Source organism: Natrix helvetica, assembly GCF_964273705.1.
Source record: "Natrix helvetica genome assembly, chromosome: 3".
NCBI lineage: Eukaryota > Metazoa > Chordata > Lepidosauria > Squamata > Natricidae > Natrix > Natrix helvetica.
In genome coordinates this window covers 171041853-171062070 of record NC_138549.1, presented here as the reverse complement: position 1 = coordinate 171062070, position 20218 = coordinate 171041853, and the positions used below count along the sequence as shown (strand labels likewise).

At 44.5% G+C, this 20218-nt stretch overlaps 1 protein-coding gene across 1 annotated transcript; it reads right to left on the bottom strand.

Annotated features, from left to right (window-relative positions):
- Positions 1 to 258: 258 nt before the first annotated feature.
- On the bottom strand, positions 259 to 19433 carry PPDPF (pancreatic progenitor cell differentiation and proliferation factor). The gene is made up of 5 exons (XM_081948628.1): positions 19266 to 19433; positions 8646 to 8736; positions 6180 to 6257; positions 2258 to 2354; positions 259 to 683 (listed from the first exon to the last, which is right to left on the bottom strand). Exons 2-5 carry the CDS (start codon positions 8698 to 8700, stop codon positions 569 to 571), a joined length of 345 nt encoding a protein of 114 aa, XP_081804754.1. The 5' UTR covers positions 8701 to 8736; positions 19266 to 19433; the 3' UTR covers positions 259 to 568.
- Positions 19434 to 20218: the final 785 nt, after the last annotated feature.

The following is a 20218-nucleotide window of genomic DNA, read 5'->3' as shown; positions in this document are numbered from 1 at the left end:
AAGTTTTGCAGATATGGGCCTGGCAGCTCTCCAAGCCAGAGAAGGTCTGTGACTGTAAATTCTCCCTTGAAAGGCTTTGTTGGATGTGAATGAGCAGAATTCACAGCAAATGAATAAAAGGGTTTTTTGTTGGGACAAGGAGTTTGCTTCATGCTCTTGGGAAGCCTAGATCAGAACCTGTTTCAACAATCTGTTAAATGCTAACCCTAACCACAATTTAATCTCGAGTGCACAAGAATTCACGACAGACACCAGCAGTTTAAAAGGCTGCTCAGATTTTATTAGTTCCCCATTCAACAAGTACAAAACGAAAGAAAAACGCGTTATCAAGGCGGTGGAAAAAAACGACGTAGTTCTGTTGATCCCCAAGTGAGTAGAAAAGAATGGTGTGTGTAGATTTTATTTTTTTATTTTTATAGTTGTCATTTTCGTTTTTATAAAAACCCTACGTCTAAATTAATTGTACTCAGAAGCAGCCTAAACTAGTCTACGGGGAAGGGGAGTGGGAAATGGGCTATAGCCCCTAGCGGTCGAATCAGAAGCGTTAGCTGTTGAACGCCGGCCTTCCTCACGCCGTGGGACCCGCGCTGGATTTGCTGGGTTCGCTGGCGTGGCGCTTCCTCATGACTTCCTGGGCCAGGTCACAGGTGATCATGCCATTGGCTATCTGGAAGGTTCCTGAGCTGTAAAGAGGTGAGATCAAGTTATTTTTCAGATATATCTTCATTATGTGCTGCTTACGTTACAACTTACAATTCCATTCTGTCATGGTCACCCCATTCACCTGTTAAAATTGCCCCACCCAGTGCAGTGGTGGGATTCAAATTTTTTTTACTACCAGTTCTGTGGGTGGGGCTTGGTGGGTGTGGCCAGGTTGTCATGTGACTGGGTGGGCATGGCCAATTTAGTCGTCCATTTTGCCAATTTTGCATTCCATTAAACAATACACAGCAGCCCCCTTTTCTATTCTTTTTAATACTGCATGAAGTTTTTGCTCTAGGTTTTTTTTTATTAGAGGGGGAGAGGTTGGCAATGCCTGGGGATTTCTGGGAATTTCTCCTCTGTGTTAGAGGCAGCAAAATAACCAAGATGATATAAGGTCTCCTGCTAGAGCAGAAGGTCGGACTAGATGACCTCCGAGGTCCCTTCCAGCCCTGGATTGCTGTGCTGCCTCTAATGCAGTGCTTCTCAATTATTTTCTGTCATGCCCCCCCTAGGAAGAAGAAAACATTTCGCGCCCCCCGCGCAACTGTAAATAGTATCATTTGTCTATAAAATTGTTATAAGTACACCTCTGCATAACACTGTATCCTTATTAAGGTATAAGAGAATAAAAAAAGAAAGAAATGTGGATCAATTTACAACAAAGAATAGCTTTATTAACTGTAGCAGAAAAGATTTAAAGGAGCACAGGATTTAAAGGAACACAATATTAAAAAAAACTTTAACCTGCAAAACAAAAATATATAAAATAATTTGAGCTGAGCCCCCCTTTACGGAGCCTCGTGCCCCCCCTGGGGGGCCCGCCCCACTATTTGAGAAGCACTGCTCTAATGCCAGGGTTTGTGGTCTTTCCCTCCTCTTTTTCTCCTGGGAGCCAAAACGGGACACGTGGGAACTCCTGGAAGGATGGTGGTGGTGGAAAGGGCGGGGCCAGTCAAAGGTGGTATTTGCCAGTTCTCCAAACTGGTTAAAATTTCCACTACCGGTTCATAAGAACCAGTCTGAACCGGCTGAATACCATCTCTGCACCCAGGTAGTCCTCGACATGATCAGTTGGGACCAGAATTTCCATTGTTAAGTCACTGCTGTCATAAGTTAAGTTGGATATGATTTTTTAATGACCATTATGCAAAGCATCATGGTCCTTAAGTGAATCTGTGGTTGTTAAACGCATACCGCAATGGGACTTTTTTTTTTTTGCCAGAAATCAGCAAAAATGGTTGCAAATTGCAATTGCTCAAATGCAGGACACCACAGTTGGTCATAAGTGCGAGCTGGTTGCTAAGGGCCCGAACCGCAATCATGTGAAAACTTTGGGGTTGATACAAAGGTTGTCAAGTGGGAGGATTTTCAGCATAGTCGTAGGTTCAAACAACCGCTAAATGAATGGCTGCAAGTCAAAGACTACTTGTTAGGTCTGCCTCCATGCCACAACTACCCCGACCAGAGGACTGGGGAATTCTGGGAGTTAAAGACCACCCCTTTGTAAAGTTGCCAAGATTGAGAAACACTGGTCTAATCCCAGCTCACTTACTTCTCTGGAGATTCCGACACAGTTGTCATCACTGGATGGGTATGTTTTCCAAAGAAAAAACTAGCCCACCAGTGTCCAGGATCAGACTTGGGAAGACCTACATGGAAAGGAAAACAAAAGAAAAACTAGTTATCAGAAACAGGAATGTTGTTTAGTTTGGAAACCACTTTGTCTTATTGGTACTATTTAAATCAATTTAATTTAATTTATTAAGTCCGTTCCTCTCGAACAGGACTCTCCAACCGCAGCAACTTTAAGACTTGTGGACTTCAACTCCTAGAATTCCTCAGTCAGCCATGTTGGCTGAGGAATTCTGGGAGTTGAAGTCCACAAGTCATATAGTCGCCAAGGTTGGAGACCCCCGTTCTAGAAACTCAAGGCAGCACACAAAGTCCTCCTACTGTTCTTACCACCTCCAAGTGGATGGAGATACTGACTGGCACAAAATTACTCAAAGTGTACTTCTTCCTGAGCTAAGAATGGATTTACAATGGGTCTTCTTGCTTCTAGATTGCAGGTAGTTGTCTACTTACGACCAGCCGCTTAACAACTGTTCAAACTTACAACCGACTGCCAAAAAGTACTTACCTACAACCCAGTTCCAAAGTTCTAAACAGCAGCTGCCTGCAACTAAGGGGCTGCATTTTGAGTGCTCAAAAACCAGCCCCGCATTTATGCTCCTGTCATTTTATTTACATAGCAAAAGTCAGTTGTTACCGTATTTTTCGGAGTATAACGATGGTTTTGGGGAGGAAAACAAGAAAAAAAAATCCTGCTTCTGCCTACCAGCATCCATCGGTATTCATCTGGCTAGAGTCCTTGCAGCAAACAGCCTGGTCAGCTTCGGCAAGTTATTGCCGCCTGATTCCGCATGATGGATTGGCCTCCCGGAATACCACCAATCGGCTGTTCCAGGCTGCAGGGATCTCCACAGCCCATTGCCGCCTCTGTGCGTTGCGTTTCTGGCCTCCGCACGTTCCATTTTAGACCCGTTCCAGGCTGCAGGGATCGTCACAGCACATCGGCACCAATCTCCCCTTCCGCATGGCATGTTTTCGGCCTCTGCACATCGCGTTTTCGGCCAGTTCCAGGTGGCGGGGATTGCCGGTGCTGCCTGGAACTGGCAGAAAACGTGATGTGCAGAGGCTGAAAACGTGATGCACGGAGAAGGCGGCAATGTGCTGAGGCGATCACCACAGCCTGGAAGGGGTCTAAAACAAAGTGTACCGAGGCCACAAAACAGCCGAAGGGTGGGGGCTAAGTGGGTAGGCGGGGCTTCGGCAACATTCGCTATATAAGACGCAACACAACTTTCACCCATTTTTAGGGGAGGAAAAAAAGTGTGTCTTATACTTTGAAAAATACGGTATTTCTAGGTTTTGGTAAAGATGACCGTTAGTGCAGAAAGGGTTCAGTTAATGACCCGATGTTTGATTAATGACTGCCACAAAAAAGGTAACGAATAAAGGTTGTAAAATCAGGTCCGGTCACGTGACAACCGGCTTTACAACCGTAATTGGAAAGACTCCATTATGGTTGTAAAGTGAGGACTATCTATACTCTCCTTTTTGACTGGAGTGAACATGCAGGAGAAAAAAGGGGACCCAGAATGCAATATTCCCATAGCACACCGGCCTTCAGTTTAATTTAGAGAAGGCCAGCCAGAAAAATCTCTGCCAATGAGATATTTTGCTTATACTCAAACTTTCTTAGATCCAGCCTTAGATAACCCCAAGTGAAAGAATAGAAGGTATTTTGAATTATTTACTCTCCTGCCAATCCATGTTAATCACACAAGGACATTTCTATTCCTTCCTTTAGCAAAAGAAAAGGGTAACAAAAGATCAGCACCATAAAATTGCTGATGCATATGATGTTTTGGCCAAAGAAGGAACTGAGACCAGCTCATCAGCTGCACCCAAATGGCAGGAAATCAATTGTGCGTCTTCTTTGAATTTGGCTAGAATCTCCTTCCTCTTCAACCGAAACCGAATTAAAGATAAATTAAAGATTTCTTTTCTGCAAAGAAAGCAGAAAATTCAGGAGGATTTGCTTCCCCCAAAATTCTCCTATTTCTTTTTACCCCATAATCCCTTAATTTGGGTAGGCCGGAGCCAAGCATTTACTGGCTGGATGCCCTTCCTGATGCCTACACAGAGTTCACAGCAGATTTTCTTTTTTGCGCTTTAGGAGAGAAAGGTCTACCCTACCTAGAATTGAACTCGCAATCTTCTGAGCGGGAGATGACTGTCTTTATCACTAGATCACCACGCCGCTATGCCATCCAACTCAATAGTTTACTGAAATTGGTCATGGGCTCTAAGTTACAGATAGTCCTATCCATCAGGATCAAATCTCGTGAGACTGATCCAATTTTACTATTTTTTTGTGGCGGTGGTTAAGGGAATCAACATGGCTGTTAAACAAACCAGGAGTCATTAAGCGAACCCATAGTTTGCTATAGGCATGGTTTTGCCAATACCCAGACGTAGGTGCTGGTTTTCAGCAAAACTGACATAAAATGTAGTCAATTGACTGAGGGACGCTGCAAACAGCTGTAAATGTGGCCCAGTTGTTGAGTGCTCAAACTGTGATCGCATGATCGCTGGGGTGCAATGGGGAGATTGTTGGAACTTTTGAGTTTAGTTCATAGATACCCTCAGGGGGTCCACCATAACTTTGGAAGGTCACTATGTGACTGGTCACAAGTCGAGGACTTCCTGTACACTTCAACCTTTCTCCATGGAGCCATCTTTTCACATGCAAGCAAAAAAGCGTGTGCTTAGATGTTCATGCACCTTGCATAGCAAAATCAGAATAAATAGCTTAGAGCATAGAGTGTTAGAGTGTACTGAATCAACATGGTCACCTCTGAACTTTATAGAGAGCAAATTGCTGGCCCCGCCTAGCTTACTGTCAGCCTCTGCTTTGCTACTTGCTTTCGGCAGCCATTGAAACAGGGAGGGGGGGGACATGGTATTTGGGAGGGGAAGCTTTCAGTACAGGAGTGAGTAGAAAAGGGAGGTTTGTTCTCACCATCTACTGCACATGCTGCAGATAGTGGATTTGCAGCCAAGGCCAACTGTCCGGCATACCAACCTGATGATGCTTTTTGAAGATGAAACCCACATGACACCGGTGGGGTGTGCGGATTGGACTGTGGGATGGGGTTACCAGGGGGAGGGAGTTGGGTCACATTGATATCTATGATTACGCGCGCTTTTGCCTCAGATCTTGCTTTGCTTAGCTGCTATCTACTCATAACCACTAAAAGTACTCTTAATTCTGAAACATGGAGTTGAGTGGTTTCTTTCTTGGTTATTGAGGGAGGCTGCCTTGACACTTACTATCGTTGGATTAGAATTGGCTGTTGAAAATCTCAGCCACTTTCTTGGTGGGTCTAAATGCAACCTATTTTTGCTTAAGTAAGACTCCTAGGTCTCAGCTCACCCAAAGTCAAAATGGAGAAGAAAATACTGCAAGACAAGCAGTCACAATGTAATGCTTGATAGCACATGAGTGCAAACCAATCCAGGGTGTGCTCCAGAGGGTAACCCTATCTCCTGGTAATAAATCATCATAAGGCTTCACAAAAAATATTTAAAAGTCTTTAGTCATATGAGAAGAATAAGCATATTGATTCAACAGACTATGGATTTTACGGACTATGGATTTAACAGACAAATTTCAAGCAACGTCAGATTTCACCCCAAAAGACAGACTCGGTTCACTCCGTGGTGATTTAGTCCAGTCAACATTCACACAATTTGCACTGATGATACCTATGCGCAAAATCCTATCCACCATTTAGTAAACATTCCTCTCCATTCACATTCTTCCTGTCATCTTAGTACATGAAATCAGGGACTTTGATTTGCAAAGGCCTCTGACTCTGAATTTTGACCTTCTATAAAACACTGACCTGGATGGTGCGGGATGACTTCTCCGGAGTACTCAGCACTTCCACAGGAGCTGTTACTGGAGGTGGAACCCAACCGTCCTGTAGGCGAAGACAAGGCATCATGTTAGCCAAAATATTGCTACAGGTAGTCTTCAATTTACAATTGAACCCAAGATTTCTGTTGCTAAGCAAGATAGTGAGTTTTGCCCCATTTCATGCCCTTCCTACAAGCAGAGTCAGTGGGGGAAGCCAGGTTCACTTAACCACCATGGCAAAGAAATAAAAAATATCAGACGCAACTCACTGACTGCATCGCTTAGCGACAGAAGGTCCGGTTGCAACTGGGGCTGTAAATTGAGGATTATCTGTACTCAGAAATAAACAATATCCATAGCCTTTTTCATAGACAGTCGTTGGGGTCACACTAACTTAAAACTCTGTAATTTCTTATTACAGAGGGGTGTCCAATTTTGGCAACTATTAAGACATGTGGACTTCAACTCCCAGCATCCCTCAGGCAACATTGCTGGCTGGGGAATACTGGGAGTTGAAGTCCAAAAGTCTCAAAGTTGCCAAGCTTTGATTCCTCTGCTTTAGACTTTCACTTTGCGCAATTATTAAATGAAATGCATCAGGTGTTTCATTAATATTGTTCAAAAAGTTGCAACAAAGTTGGGGTTGAAAGAAGAGACCCAGAAAAACTTTCCAAAACTAACAGCCTCTTGCTCCAAAATCCCATCAGAGTGCATATCCCATCTTCTCACACGAATGCTGCAGAGACCAGGGAAGGGACACAATACTTTGCAAAACAATCCAACGCGCGGCCCACATTGCCACGTTTCCCACTAGACCGATGAACTTTACCCCGTCGTGCCTTTGCGTGCCAAAACTCCACCCAGGTTGGAAAAATAAACAATGAAGGATTGCAAGGACCTGGGCACCGATTCAGACAAGCCCGTTCAGGTCAGGGAACAGGAGGTGAAGGTTTTTTTTCAGTGCGGTCTTAATTAATCCGATTCAACAGCCGAAACAGAGAGCAGCCTTGCCAAGCAGAGATAAGCTTCAAAACTCGCTGGGTTACTCATTACTAGGAAACGCACAACTTTTCTCTTTGTAAACAAGGTAAGGAAAGAAGCTTGTTTTGGGAGTTGTTTCTTGTTTTAGTTTTAATGCCTTCCACTGAGTCGTGATGACTGTTTCACTAAGTTTCCGCAATTTTCTTGGCAAGATTTCAAGAAGTGGTCTGCCGTTGCTTCCTTCCTAAGGCCGAGAGGATGACTGGTCCAAAGTCACCCAGCTGGCTTTCATGGCTAAAGCGGGACTAGAACTCACTGTCTCCTAGAAATTGGCTCAAAACCACCCAGCTGGCTTTCATGGCTAAGGCAGGACTAGAACTCACACCCTCCTGGTGATTGGCCCAGTCACCCAGCCAGCTTTCATTGCTAATGAGGGACTAGAACTCACCGTCTCCTAGCAACTGGCCCAAAGTCACCCAGCTGGCTTTCATGGCTAAGGCGGGACTAGAACTCCCGGTGAAGGCGGGACTAGTCTCCCGGTGGTTGGCACAACAATTGAGTTCACATAAACCAAAGTTTTGCCCCTTGAAACCTCCTTTCGCTGTCTTCATCTCAAATGTGGCACCCAAGATAGTGACCAGAGTATGTTTATATATATTTAACCTGGTTAGTAATTAACCTAGTGTCAGGCCCAAAACCAGGAATGACGCGTGGTGATTCTTCTAAGCCGAGTTCTTTATTGTGTTCACTCCTATGGGCAAAATCTATACTCTACTCTCTGCATCTACCATATACTCTGGGAACTATTGAGGAGGGACTGTCTTTATCCTCTATCTCTCACACACGATAGATGGGTAGAGTTGCCTCTTATTCCTCCTTTTCGAGACGGGCGTATCTATGTTTCTTGGTAAAATGCACCTCCTCCCTCCTGGGCATCCACCTTCTCACTGCATTCATCCCATCTGTCTATGGCAGGGGTGTCCAAACTTGAGAACTTTAAGACTTGTGGACTTCAACTCCCACCTGGTCTATGGAGATTCTCAGTCATCCAAGCTGGACTTGGACTTCCTTGGCTTTTCTCTGAAGGCGTTTCGCTTCTGAAGAAGCTTCCTGGATGAGAAGCGAAACGTCTTCAAAGAAAAATCGGAAAGTCCAGTTGCCTCTTGAAAAGAAGCACCTTTGGGAAATTCAGCACGTCTATTTTCTGCATTTGTACAATATGGGGAATTGACAAACTCCTCCACAAAGAGGGCACTGTAGGACAAGCCCCCTTCTTCCCACCCCATTTGAGAAGGGTCTCCCTTGTAGTCCAAGCAGTGTTGATGTGACATGGGGTGCAGATTTGTACCCTACACCCTTCTGAGTTCCACAAGGTGGAAAATGCTCAGCATGTTCCAATCCCGTGTTGAGCATTTCTTTACCCCTTCCTTGGCAATGGCTAACAATGTTATTTTTCCCCCTCTTCTCTTACTTCGGTAGTAGTCGTGGGTTGCCACAAGGGAGCCACTGGACGGGATTGCTGCCATGTTTCTTGATCTTCTTTCTTGCGCAAGTTGTAAATCCTGAGACACACAAGGGGGGGGGGGGAAACCACATTAAGCCTCTTATCAGAAGATAGGAAACAGTCATAAAATTAAGACTCATAAGGCAGAGATACATCTAGTACCAACTTAGTAAGACCACAACTAGAATATTGCATCCAGTTTTGGTCACCATGTTATAAAAAAGATGTGTAGACTCTAGAACAGTGATGGCGAACATATGGCACGCGTGCCACAGGTGGCACGCGGAGCCGTGTCAGGGCACGCGAGGCGCTGCCCTGTTAGCTGGCCAGCACGCATGCGCGCACTGGCCAGTTGAGTTCACCCTTTTTTAAAGCCATTTTTTGTCCTCTCCAGGCTCCAGAGGCTTTATAGGAGCCTGGGGAGGGCGAAAAGAGCCTACCCCACCCCCCCAGAGGCCCTCCGGAGGCTTCATGAGCTTTCCTGAAGCCTCCGGTACGCAAAAAAACGGCCCTCTGGACAAACTGGAAATTCAGGAATGGACTTCCTGTTTGCTCGGAGGATCGCTTTGACTGCCCCGGAGGCTTCAGGGAAGCCACTTGAAAGTCCTTGAAGCCTTCGGAGCGCCTAAAATGACCCTCCGAGCAAACCGGAAGTCACTTCCGGTTTGCTCGGAGGGTCGTTTTGACTGCTCCGGAGGCTTCAGGGAAGCCTCCTGAAGGTCCCTGAAGCCTCCGGAGGGCTTCCAGGGGGGCGGGGAGGCTGTTTTCACTCTTCTCATGCTCCTATAAAGCCTCTGGAGCCTGGGGAGGGCGAAAAAAGCATGCAAAAATGGGGGGGGGGGTTTGCCTGTAGTGCGCGCATGCACACTTGGGGGTGGTGGTCACGCGTTGCATTATGGGTGCAGCACGCCTGCACGCGACCCCCCCTGCGCTCCCCCCACTTATGGCACGCGAACCAAAAAAGGTTCGCCATCGTTGCTCTAGAAAGAGCGCAGAGGAGAGCAACCAACATGATGAGGGGACTGGAGACTAAAACATACGAAGAACGGTGGCAGGAACTGGACATGGCTAGTCTAGTGAAGAGAAGGACCAGGGGAGACATGATATCAATAGCATGTAGACTTATATACCACTTCACAGTGCTTCACAGCCCTCTCTAAGCGGTTTACAGAGTCAGCATATTACTCCCAACAATCGGGGTCCTCATGATAGCAGTCTTCCAATACTTGAGGTGCTGTCAATGAGATAATAGGAGTAAACCTATTTTCCAAGGCACCTGAAGGCCAGACGGCCTGGCCCATCTATAGTTCCATTCTTACCTCCTGGCGGATATTTTTATCTGGGATAGTTTTTAGGGTTAATGTTTTTTAAATTTTTTAAATTTTAATCTAACTTAAACTAAATTTGTACAGTGAACTATTGCTACCTCCTCCAGTCCTATATTTATTTTATTTATCTTATTTATACTATGTATATTTATTGTTCAATTGTTTTAATATGACTGTACACCGCCCCGAGTCTCTTCTGAGAGAGGGGCGGTCTAGAAATTGAATAAAGTTAAAAGTTAAGTTAAGTTAAGACAAGGAACAATGGATGGAAACTGAAAAAGGAGAGATTCAACCTAGAAATAAGGAGAAATTTTTCTGAAACTGAGAACAATCAACCAATGGAAGAGAAGTTGCTTCAGAAGTTGTGGGAGCTTCATCAATGGAAGCTTTGAAGAAGAGACTGGATTGCCAATTGTCAGAAATGATGTTTGGTCTTCTACTTTGGAGGGGGTGTCTGTGGACTAGATAACCTACAAGGTCCCTTCCAGCTCTGTTAATCTATCTTCAAGACAGATACGGAAAAGTTTCCATTGGTAGAACATTACAAGATAGTCCTCGACTTACAACAGTTTGCTTAGTGACCGTTTAAAGTTACAGAGCCACTAAAAAAGGTGACCTATGAGCGTTTTTCACACTTACGACCTTTGCACTTGTCATCAAAATTCAAATGCTTGGCAACCCATTCATGTTTACGACAGCTGCATTCTTTCTGTGTCATTTCACCCCCTTTTGCGACCTTCTGACAAGCAAAGTCAAGGGGGAAGCCCGGTTCACTTAACAACCGGGTTACCCACTTTAACAGCTGCAGTGATTCACTCACCAACTGTGGCATGAAAGGTCGTAAAACGGAGCAAAACTCACTTAACTGTCTCACCTAGCAACAAAAATCTCCATTGTGGTCGTAAATCGACGACTACCTGTCTGCTCTTCTCCAGTGCAAATTCAGGGACATCCAACTCTTCGATCTGGGGTCACAAACACCCATAAAAGCAGCAGCTGACATCAAACTAACAAAAGCAAGATGCTTTTGTAGGGAACGGAATGGAATCTTGTGTCATGACGTGTGAAAAATATGGCTCTTGCATTATGACAGGGCAATCTTATAGGTAGCCCTGGATATGCGACCATAATTGAGCTTGGAATTAGTTCTAAAGTCAGACTAGTCGTTAAGTGGGTCAATATATCACCAGAGCTGATTTTACGACATTTTTGGCAGTGGTGGTTGAAGTAAACACAGTAGTTGTTAAGCAAATCCGTTTTACCAATGGGCCTGTGCCAAAAACTGTAAGTAATTGCTGGTTTCCAGCAACAACAAAAAATTAGTCAAGTAATCGTGGGATGCTGTAAATAGCCACCAATGCAGGCCAGTTGCCGTGCCCAAAAAGTGGTCACATGACCATCGGTGGGGGGAGGCATGTGGGAATGTCAAATCCAATCTTTTTTTGGGGGGGGGGGTATGTCATAACTTCAACAGTACCTAAGTGATCAGTTGTAAGTCAAGGACTACCGTGTTTAAGTCTCTGATCCTACAATTGCTTCTATGGTTTACATTTTTTTTTTAAATACAGATGATTAAGATATAAACTCTAAGGGGGAGGAGAAATGGAGACTTTTACAAGAACAAAGCAAAACTAAATAAACATGTAAAAGTGTGGATTAAAAAGACAAAAGCACAGACAGTATTATTCCCTCCTAGATGACCGCTGACAAATATATTGCAAGGTATTTTTTTTCTCCTTGGTGAATCAGGTCTAAAGATTTATAAACTTCCACATCTATTTGCAACCAATTTGACCTGTTATAACATTTAGCTACTATAATAGTTAACAGTTTAATCGCCAATAAAGTTAAGCCCTCTGTTAACAATCTGTTATTGTAATTAGCTGGTAGAAAGTCTAGAGAAGGAAACAAGAAAAATCTGCATTGAAATATTTCAACATAAGGTTAGAAAAATCTGCAATGAATGTGTAGGAAGTTAGCACCCACCCCATTTCCTAGAAGAATGGAATATTATAGGTCTAGGAAATATTAAAAAGGCAGAATATATTTCTCTGGATGAGAAAAGGAGAAACATGTTTTAAAGACAAAGCAGCTCCCTGCCCTCCCCTTCAGTTCCAGGGTGATGGGATTAAGACATGGCCCTCAAGACATGATAGGATTAGAATACTGCCCATCTCACCACATGGCACCTGGGAAGATTACATCACCCAGCAAGACTCAACCAAGCCTGGGACCTAGGACAGCCTACAAAGTTAGCTAAGACCCCTGCCCCCTGGAAGTCTGACAGCCAATGGGATACATTTCTTGTACAAGAACAGTAAACTCTTAAGGTGGGGTCCAAGAGAGGGTATAACTCTCTCTCTTATCCATGTGCTTTTTTGCCCAGGACATCAAACCACGTGGTCCTGTCCACCATTAAACCATCTTTCCAAACAGCTGCCATGTTTCCAGTGTCTTTTTCCCCACTTGGAACTGAACCCAGAGGGACATTTCTTTCTAACACTTATCTACCACAAATTATCCCAAATGTTATTTTTAATAACACAATTACTTCACTTTATGGTCTTTGCAAATATTTCAATATTGGAATTTATTTCGGGGTGGGGGGAATTGGGATTTATTGAAGAGCTATTATATATAGCTGGTCGTCCTCATTTAGTGAGTGTTCTCAGTTACGACGGCGAGGAAAAAGCAACTTGGATAACCAATCCTTGCATCTACAACAGGGGTGTCCAAACTTGGGAACTTTAAGACTTGTGGACTTCAACTCCCAGAATTCCCCAGCCAGCATGGCTGGCTGGGGAATTCTGGGAATTGAAGTCCACAAATCTTAAAGTTCCCAAGTTTGGACACCCCTGATCTACAACCTCTGCAGGTCTGCAAAGCGAAGGAAACTTGAAGGAAGAGCATAAGCACACACACCCAGTTGAACTTAGCAACTGCTCTGCTTAGCAATCCATTTGTCAGTACTTCTTCCTTGTGGTCACTAAACAAGGCCTGTCTGTACATCAATTAAATTGTCAGCCATCTTGCCTTTTTTTTTCCGACGGAAACTTGCTGTGATTAACAAAGGCAACAACGAAGTCTGTAAACACACACACAAACACAGACACACACATACATTTTGGAAAAAAATCAGACTTCTAATTTTTTTGGGTGGGGTCCCCCTTCCCAGACAGAGCGACGAGTAGGGCTTAAGACATAAAAGGCTGTGAATCATCCTTGGAGCTGATTCATTCCCACAGTAGCTGACAACCTATACTAGGCCTTACTTAGCTGTGGCTGAGTTGCTAGGCTTCATTGCCATCGCAGCCAAAAATTCTGACTAATGCCACATACAGTAAATGAGGGAGTAAATCCCAACCATCCCTTAGAAGAGCTACAATGGAAGCATCAACGCGTTTTCCTGTTCCATTAGAAGATTTCGTGGGAAGCTTCGCACAATTTTAAGAGGGGGGGGGTTGTCTCTATGACTTGGATCAGCAAATAATCAGAATAGAGCTGGAAGGCACCTTGGAGGCCTTCTAGTCCAGCCACCTGCTAAAGCAGGAGACCCAATTGCCAGTATAGAAAGGTTCATGAATTGGAATAGACATGGTAACAGGTCAGCCAATGGGGACTGTTTGGTGACCCAGATGGCTGGGAGCGGCTTATCTATCATCTATCTATCTATCTATCTATCTATCTATCTATCTATCTATCTATCTATCTATCTATCATCTATCTATCTATCTATCAATCATCTATCTATCTATCTATCTATCATCTATCTATCTATCTATCATCTATCTATCTATCTATCATCTATCATCATCTACCTACCTACCACCTACCTACCTACCTATCTTCTATCAATCATCTATCAATCATCTATCAATCAATCTATCAATCTATCTATCTTATTATCTATCATATCATCTATCTATTATATCATCTATCTGTCTATCATATCATCTATCTATCTATCTATCATCTATCTATCCATCTATCTATCATCCATCTATCTATCATCTATCTATCTATCTATCTATCTATCTATCTATCATCTATCTATCATCTATCATCTATCTATCTATCATCTATCTATCTATCTATCATCTATCTATCTATCTATCTATCTATCAATCAATCAATCATCTACCTATCTACCTACCTACCTACCTACCTACCTACCTACCTACCTATTTATCTACCCAGGTAGTCCTTGACTTATGACACAGTTGGGACCAGAATGCTTCTGTGATTCTATAGCTTCTGTGATTATTGATTTTGTACTTCTGGATTCTGAGTTCTGGCTTCTGCGATAGGGTATTTGTATATAAAGAAGTTCCTTGTATAAATGAATCCTGCTGAATTATTTACTTGTTTGCTGGCTGGATTCCTGCAAACTCTTTAACACCTATACCATTTCAGACAAGTGACTATCCAGTCTCTTCTTAAAAACATCCAATGACGAAGCATCCACAATATCTGAAGGCCAGCTGTTCCACTGGTTGTCTTCACTGTTAGGAAGTTTCTCCTTAGTTCCAGATTGCTTCTCTCCTGGATTAGTTTCCCTCTTGCCTCCTGGTGCTTTGGAAAATAAATTGACCTCCTCGTCTTTGTAGCAGCCCCTCAAATGCTGGAAGACTGCTATGATGTCTCCCCCAATCCTTCTTTTCTTTAGACTAGCCAAACCCAAATCCTGCAAGCGTTTTTCATATGTTTTAGTCTCCAGGCCCTTAATTATCATAGTTGCTCTTCTCTGCACTTTTTCCAAAGTCTCAACATCTTAAAAGTCTTATCCATCATTAAATCAAGCCACAAAGTTCTGAACTAGCCACTGCCAGTTCAACTTAACTGGTTCTCTAATTCTAATAGGGGAGCAAATACTTTTCAAGATATATTTGGCATTTTAGTGGCGTTTAGGAGGTCCATTCTAAGACTAGGGCAAATAAAATAATAACACAAAATAAAACAAAGTAATAATAAAATAATAAAAATAAAATAAATACAAATCAAGTTTAAATAAATTTGGGTTAACATTCTGTTGTATTCGGTAATTTTCTTCTTCTTCTGCTGGTCCTTGACTTATGTCCACAATCGAGCCCGAAGTTTCTGATGCTAAGCGAGACATTTGTTAAGTGAGTTTTGCCCTATTTCACGACTTTCCTTGCCACAATTGTTAAGCGAATCACTGTAGTTTTTAAGTTAGTGACACGTTTGTTAAGTGAATCTGGCTTCCCCATTGACTTTGCTTGTCAGAAGGTCGCAAAAGGTGATGACAGGACTGCGGGACACCGCAACCGTCATAAATATGAGTCAATTGCCAAACATCCGAATTTTGATCGTGTAACCCTGGGGAATGCTGCAACGGTCGCAATTGTGAAAAAGTCAATGGGAAAGCCAGACTCACTTAACAACCGTGTTACTATCTTCACTAATGCAGTGATTCTCTTAACAACCGTGGCAAACAAAGGTTGTAAAAAGGGCCAAAATTCACTTCATAACTGTCTCACTTAGCAGCAGAAATCTTGGCCTCAATTGTGGTCGCAAGTCGAGGATTTTGCCTGCCCTCTGCTGACTAGCTCTGAAAAACAAAGGCACACCGCTTGGTTTGCAAGGGGAAAAATAATCTCTATGTAGTTTACTCAACAGGTTATGAGTAAAGTACAATATAGGGTGATAGCAAGAGGAAAAAACAGGTCAACTGGATACAAGGAAGAAGGAATTTCGTGGGTCAAACAAAGCCTCTTTGGAGACTCCACAGTTATACAAGCAGTCCTTGAATTACGAACATTTGTTTAGCCATCATTTAAAGTTACAACGGCACTGAAAAAAGTAACTTATTGCTTGTCCTTGCACTTATGACCATCATAGCATCCCCATGGTCACACGATAAGAATTCGGGCACTTGGCAACTGGCATGCATTTATGACAATTGCAGCATCCTGGGGTCCAGAGGTGGCTTGCTTTTTTTTTTTTTACTATCGGTTCAGGCGCTCTCCTGTGCTCGCTGCTTTTGCGTCTAGGTGGGTGGGTGGAGCCTCCCACTGCTACCGGTTCAACCCACCTCTGCTGGGGTCCTTTGAGCACCACTTGGGACCTTCTCAGCTGGTTTCTGACAAGCAAATGGGGGAAGTCCGATTCATTTAATGACCCCGCGATTCACCTTACAACACAGTAAGTCTGCCAAGACAAAGCTGCCTTAAAGAAATGTAGAGAGCGCCTCCATCTTAATCAGACAGCGATCTTTCATAAAATGAGTTGTTTCCATTCTTTGGAGATCTCTATTAAAATTTTATTTCTTTTTCCTAGCTAACTATTTCTCCTTCTTCCCTCTTCTCTTTCGCTATTCAAGGCAAAACGAGAAATAGCCACCACAGGTAGTCCTTGACGTAGGACAATTGAGCCCAAAATTTATGCTGTTAAGCCAGACAGTTGAGCTTTGCCCCATTTTACGACCTTTCTTGCCACCGTTAAGTGAACCCTGCGGTTGTTAACTTAGGAACACGGTTATAAAGTGAATCTGGCTTCCCCATTGCTTGTCAGGAGGTGGCAAAATGTGATCAGACACCCCTGGGGCACTGCAACCGACGTAAATATGAGCCAGTAGCTAAGCGTCCAAATTTTAAGCATGTGACCATGGAGATGCTGCAATGGTCATAAGTGTGAAAAATGGTCATGTCACTTTTTCACTTTGAATGATCACTAAATGAACGGATGTAAATGAAATACTGTGCATATTGTAGTCAATTGCCACTTTACATATAGTTTACTTTAAAGATAAGATGGCCTTAAAGGAACTTGGAAACCTGTTACTGGTTTGTACCAGTCAGAACTGACACAAAGGTGAAAACAAACACACAATCACTTCCTTAAGGCTATAATATTAATCATAATAGAACTGGATGGGACCTTGGAGGTCTTCTAATCCAACCCTTTGCTCAAGCAGGAGACCCTATATAATTTCAGACAGATGGTTGCCCAGTCTCTTCTTAAAAACCTCCAGTGTTCTGGTGGCAAGCTGTTCCACTGGTTAATTGTCCTATTAGGAAGTTTCTCCTTAATTCTAGGTTGCTTCTCTCTTTGATTAGTTTCCATCCATAGTTTCTTGTCCTGCCTTCTGGTGCTTTGGAAAATAAATTGACCCCACTCCCACTCCCCACCCAACTTTTCAAATACTGGAATACTGCTATGTCGTGCCCCCCCCCCCCAGTCCTTCATTTTTGTAAACACACCCGGAGATTGAAGCATGCGCTCAATTTACGATTAGAAAAAGGATCACTTTTGTCTTAAAAACATTAATCTTCCAGTTCGACTCTTTGTAAATGCAGCTGAGTTTAGAAATATTCTTGCTGGAATATTCTTGCTCGCTTCTCTTGTGTGCCTTTTGTTTGACTAGGAACCAGAAGCCTCTGATCTGAAAAACCGGAATAAACTGGCTTAGCGCCTGCTTACTTTAAGAAACTGCCTTTTTTTTTAAAGCACAGCCTTTGCATTTAGCAAAACAAGCAAAAATGTGTGTGTTTTTGTGCGCGGAGACGAGATCGCATGCTTGTTGTTTCCCCCCCCCCCCAACCGAATTAGCTGTAATGTAAAAACTCCAAAGAGCAGAGTTTGCATTTTGTGTTATTGTTTTGTCCTCGTTTTTTTTCTTTTCTTTTCACTATTTGGGGCCAATATGGCCACCAGACAGCCGCCAGCCAAACAAACGCGGTCAAGAATCGCTAAAAATACTTCTTTCCGATATAACGCGGATTAATTATTAACATTATGATAAGGGGGGGGCAGTAAACAAGGTTGCCATCCTGGCAAGCGGCCGAGTCAAGGCCAACGGATTCAGAGAGGTAAAATAACCTTGATAAATAAAAATTCCAATACGCCCCCCCCACCCCCCAAATGCCAGTTTTTGACGGCTGGCGAAAAAAAAAAGTGAAAACTCGAATGGAACGTTGAGACACCGGATGGAACGCCGATACATCGCATGGAACGCCGAGGGCCGGAATGGAACGTTGGATGAAAGCTCAGAACGTTCGGGCCGCACGTCCTCTCTTTCCACCGACCTCCGCGCGGGGGGGGGGGGTTAGGGTCGCTTAAAGCGTGAGAAAAAGACGACGCGTGTCGCCGCGCCAGGCTGGGGAACGACAACCGCTGAGCGAAACCAACACGTGTAGAATAGAATAGAATAACAAGAGTTGGAAGGGACCTTGGAGATCTTCTAGTCCAACCCCCTGCCTAGACAGGAAACCCTATACCATTTCAACCCTATAACGTTTCTTTAACTTAATTTCTAAACCAAACAGAAGATACCGATTCATGCCCCCCCCCCCAAGAAAGTAGACACCGGAGCGATCGTTTTCGCCTTCCACTACTACCGCCCCCCTCCAGCTGTAGTAGCACCCCGATCCTAAAGGCGCAGGTGGGTCTCTCGAGTCGAAGCCAAAGCGAAGTTCGCGGGACTTCGGCTGGGACTGGTTAAAGACGCGCTTGCAAAGGAGAGGAAACCCAATTGAACTTCCTTTATTGATATTGATATCAATCAATATTATTGTTTCCTGATTGCTTGTTTGTGCCCTATGACTATCATTAAGTGTTGTTACTCGTTATTCTTGATTAATGTATTTTATTTTTCTTTATGCACACGGAGAGCATAGGCACCAAAGACAAATTCCTTCTGTGTCCAACCACACTTGGCCAATAAAGAATTCAATTCTAGGATTTACTCCGGAGTAGTTAGGCGTGAGTAACGCGCATCCCCCAGTAAAGCACGGTCCCTAAGACACCCCCCCCCCATAACGGATTCTACTCCTCTAAACTCGCATTCAAACAAGAGCATTTATAGCACTAAAGCTAGGGACCAAAACCGGAAGAGGTCCGAAAACATGGCCGGGCCTCGAAGATCCCCGATTTGTGACTCTGTATTTGTCACATAAAGTGACTGGATTCGCCTGGCACGTTTCCCTCCCTCTTCTTTTCCGAGTCCAGCCAGCCCTGGTTCCGAGACCGTCTTGTCAACCTAGGGGGTCCGATTCCGCACCCCACGCCCCAACCTATCCCCACGTTGGACTTTCAAGCGTGCTTGACGCGTGTCGAGTTTGGGGCATCGTGGGAACGCGCCCCCCCTCGCGCTTTCCCGAGCGAGTTAAGAAGGCGCTTATGCGCCAGCGGCTTCCACGAAAGGCTCTCGCATACCCGCAACGTGGGAATCCTTACGTGAGAGGCAGGAAGGGACAGAAAAGGGGGAAGGGGTGGAAAGAGAAGCCCCCCACCCTTTTACCTTGAAGCCTTAGTGCTCCGCACAGCAGAATCCCGACGGCTTGAGACCCCAGGTGACCTGGCTCAGGAAGGCAACTGCTAGGCGGGCGAGCCCATTTGCGAAGGAGCTGCTGCGAGTCTCCACGACCACTAAAGACACCCAGACGACGATGGTTTTAAAGGCGGAAGGCGCCGCGCTCGGCTTTTTATAGGCCAGCCGGGCGGGTTGCCTGCGTCAGCTCAGGCCACGCTCCCTTCTTCTCCGACGAGGCGGCGGGGGAAGCCTAAGAGCCTCTCGGCTCCGCGGGCCGATCTCGCCCTCCTGCGGCCGCTCGGGGAGCCACCGAGCCCGCCCTTGGCTCGGAGGAGGCAAGAAGCCGACTCGGGGGCGAGGAAGCATCAAGAATCGGGGCGACTACCGGAGCCAAGGGAGACAGATTTTAACAGATGAACAGAATTTGGAAGGGACCTTGTAGGTCATCTAGTCCAACCCCACCCCCACCCTCCCAAAAGCAGGACACCTTACACCACAGTTTGACAGTTGAAGACAAGTTTGAAGACTTGCCAACTTTAAGACTTGTAGACTTCAACAGAGTTGGAAGGGACCTTGAAGGTCATCTAGTCCAACCCCACCCCCACCCCCCAAAAAGCAGGACACCTTACACCACAGTTTGACAGTTGAAGACAAGTTTGAAGACTTGGCAACTTTAAGACTTGTAGACTTCAACAGAGTTGGAAGGGACCTTGTAGGTCATCTAGTCCAACCCCACCCCCACCCCCAAAAAGCAGGATACCTTACACCAGAGTTTGAAAGTTGAAGACAAGTTTGAAGACTTGGCAACTTTAAGACTTGTAGACTTCAACAGAGTTGGAAGGGACCTTGTGGGTCATCTAGCCCAATCCCCCCCCCCCCCCAAAAAAAAGCAGGAGACCCTACACCAGAGTTTGAAAGTTGAAGACAAGTTTGAAGACTTG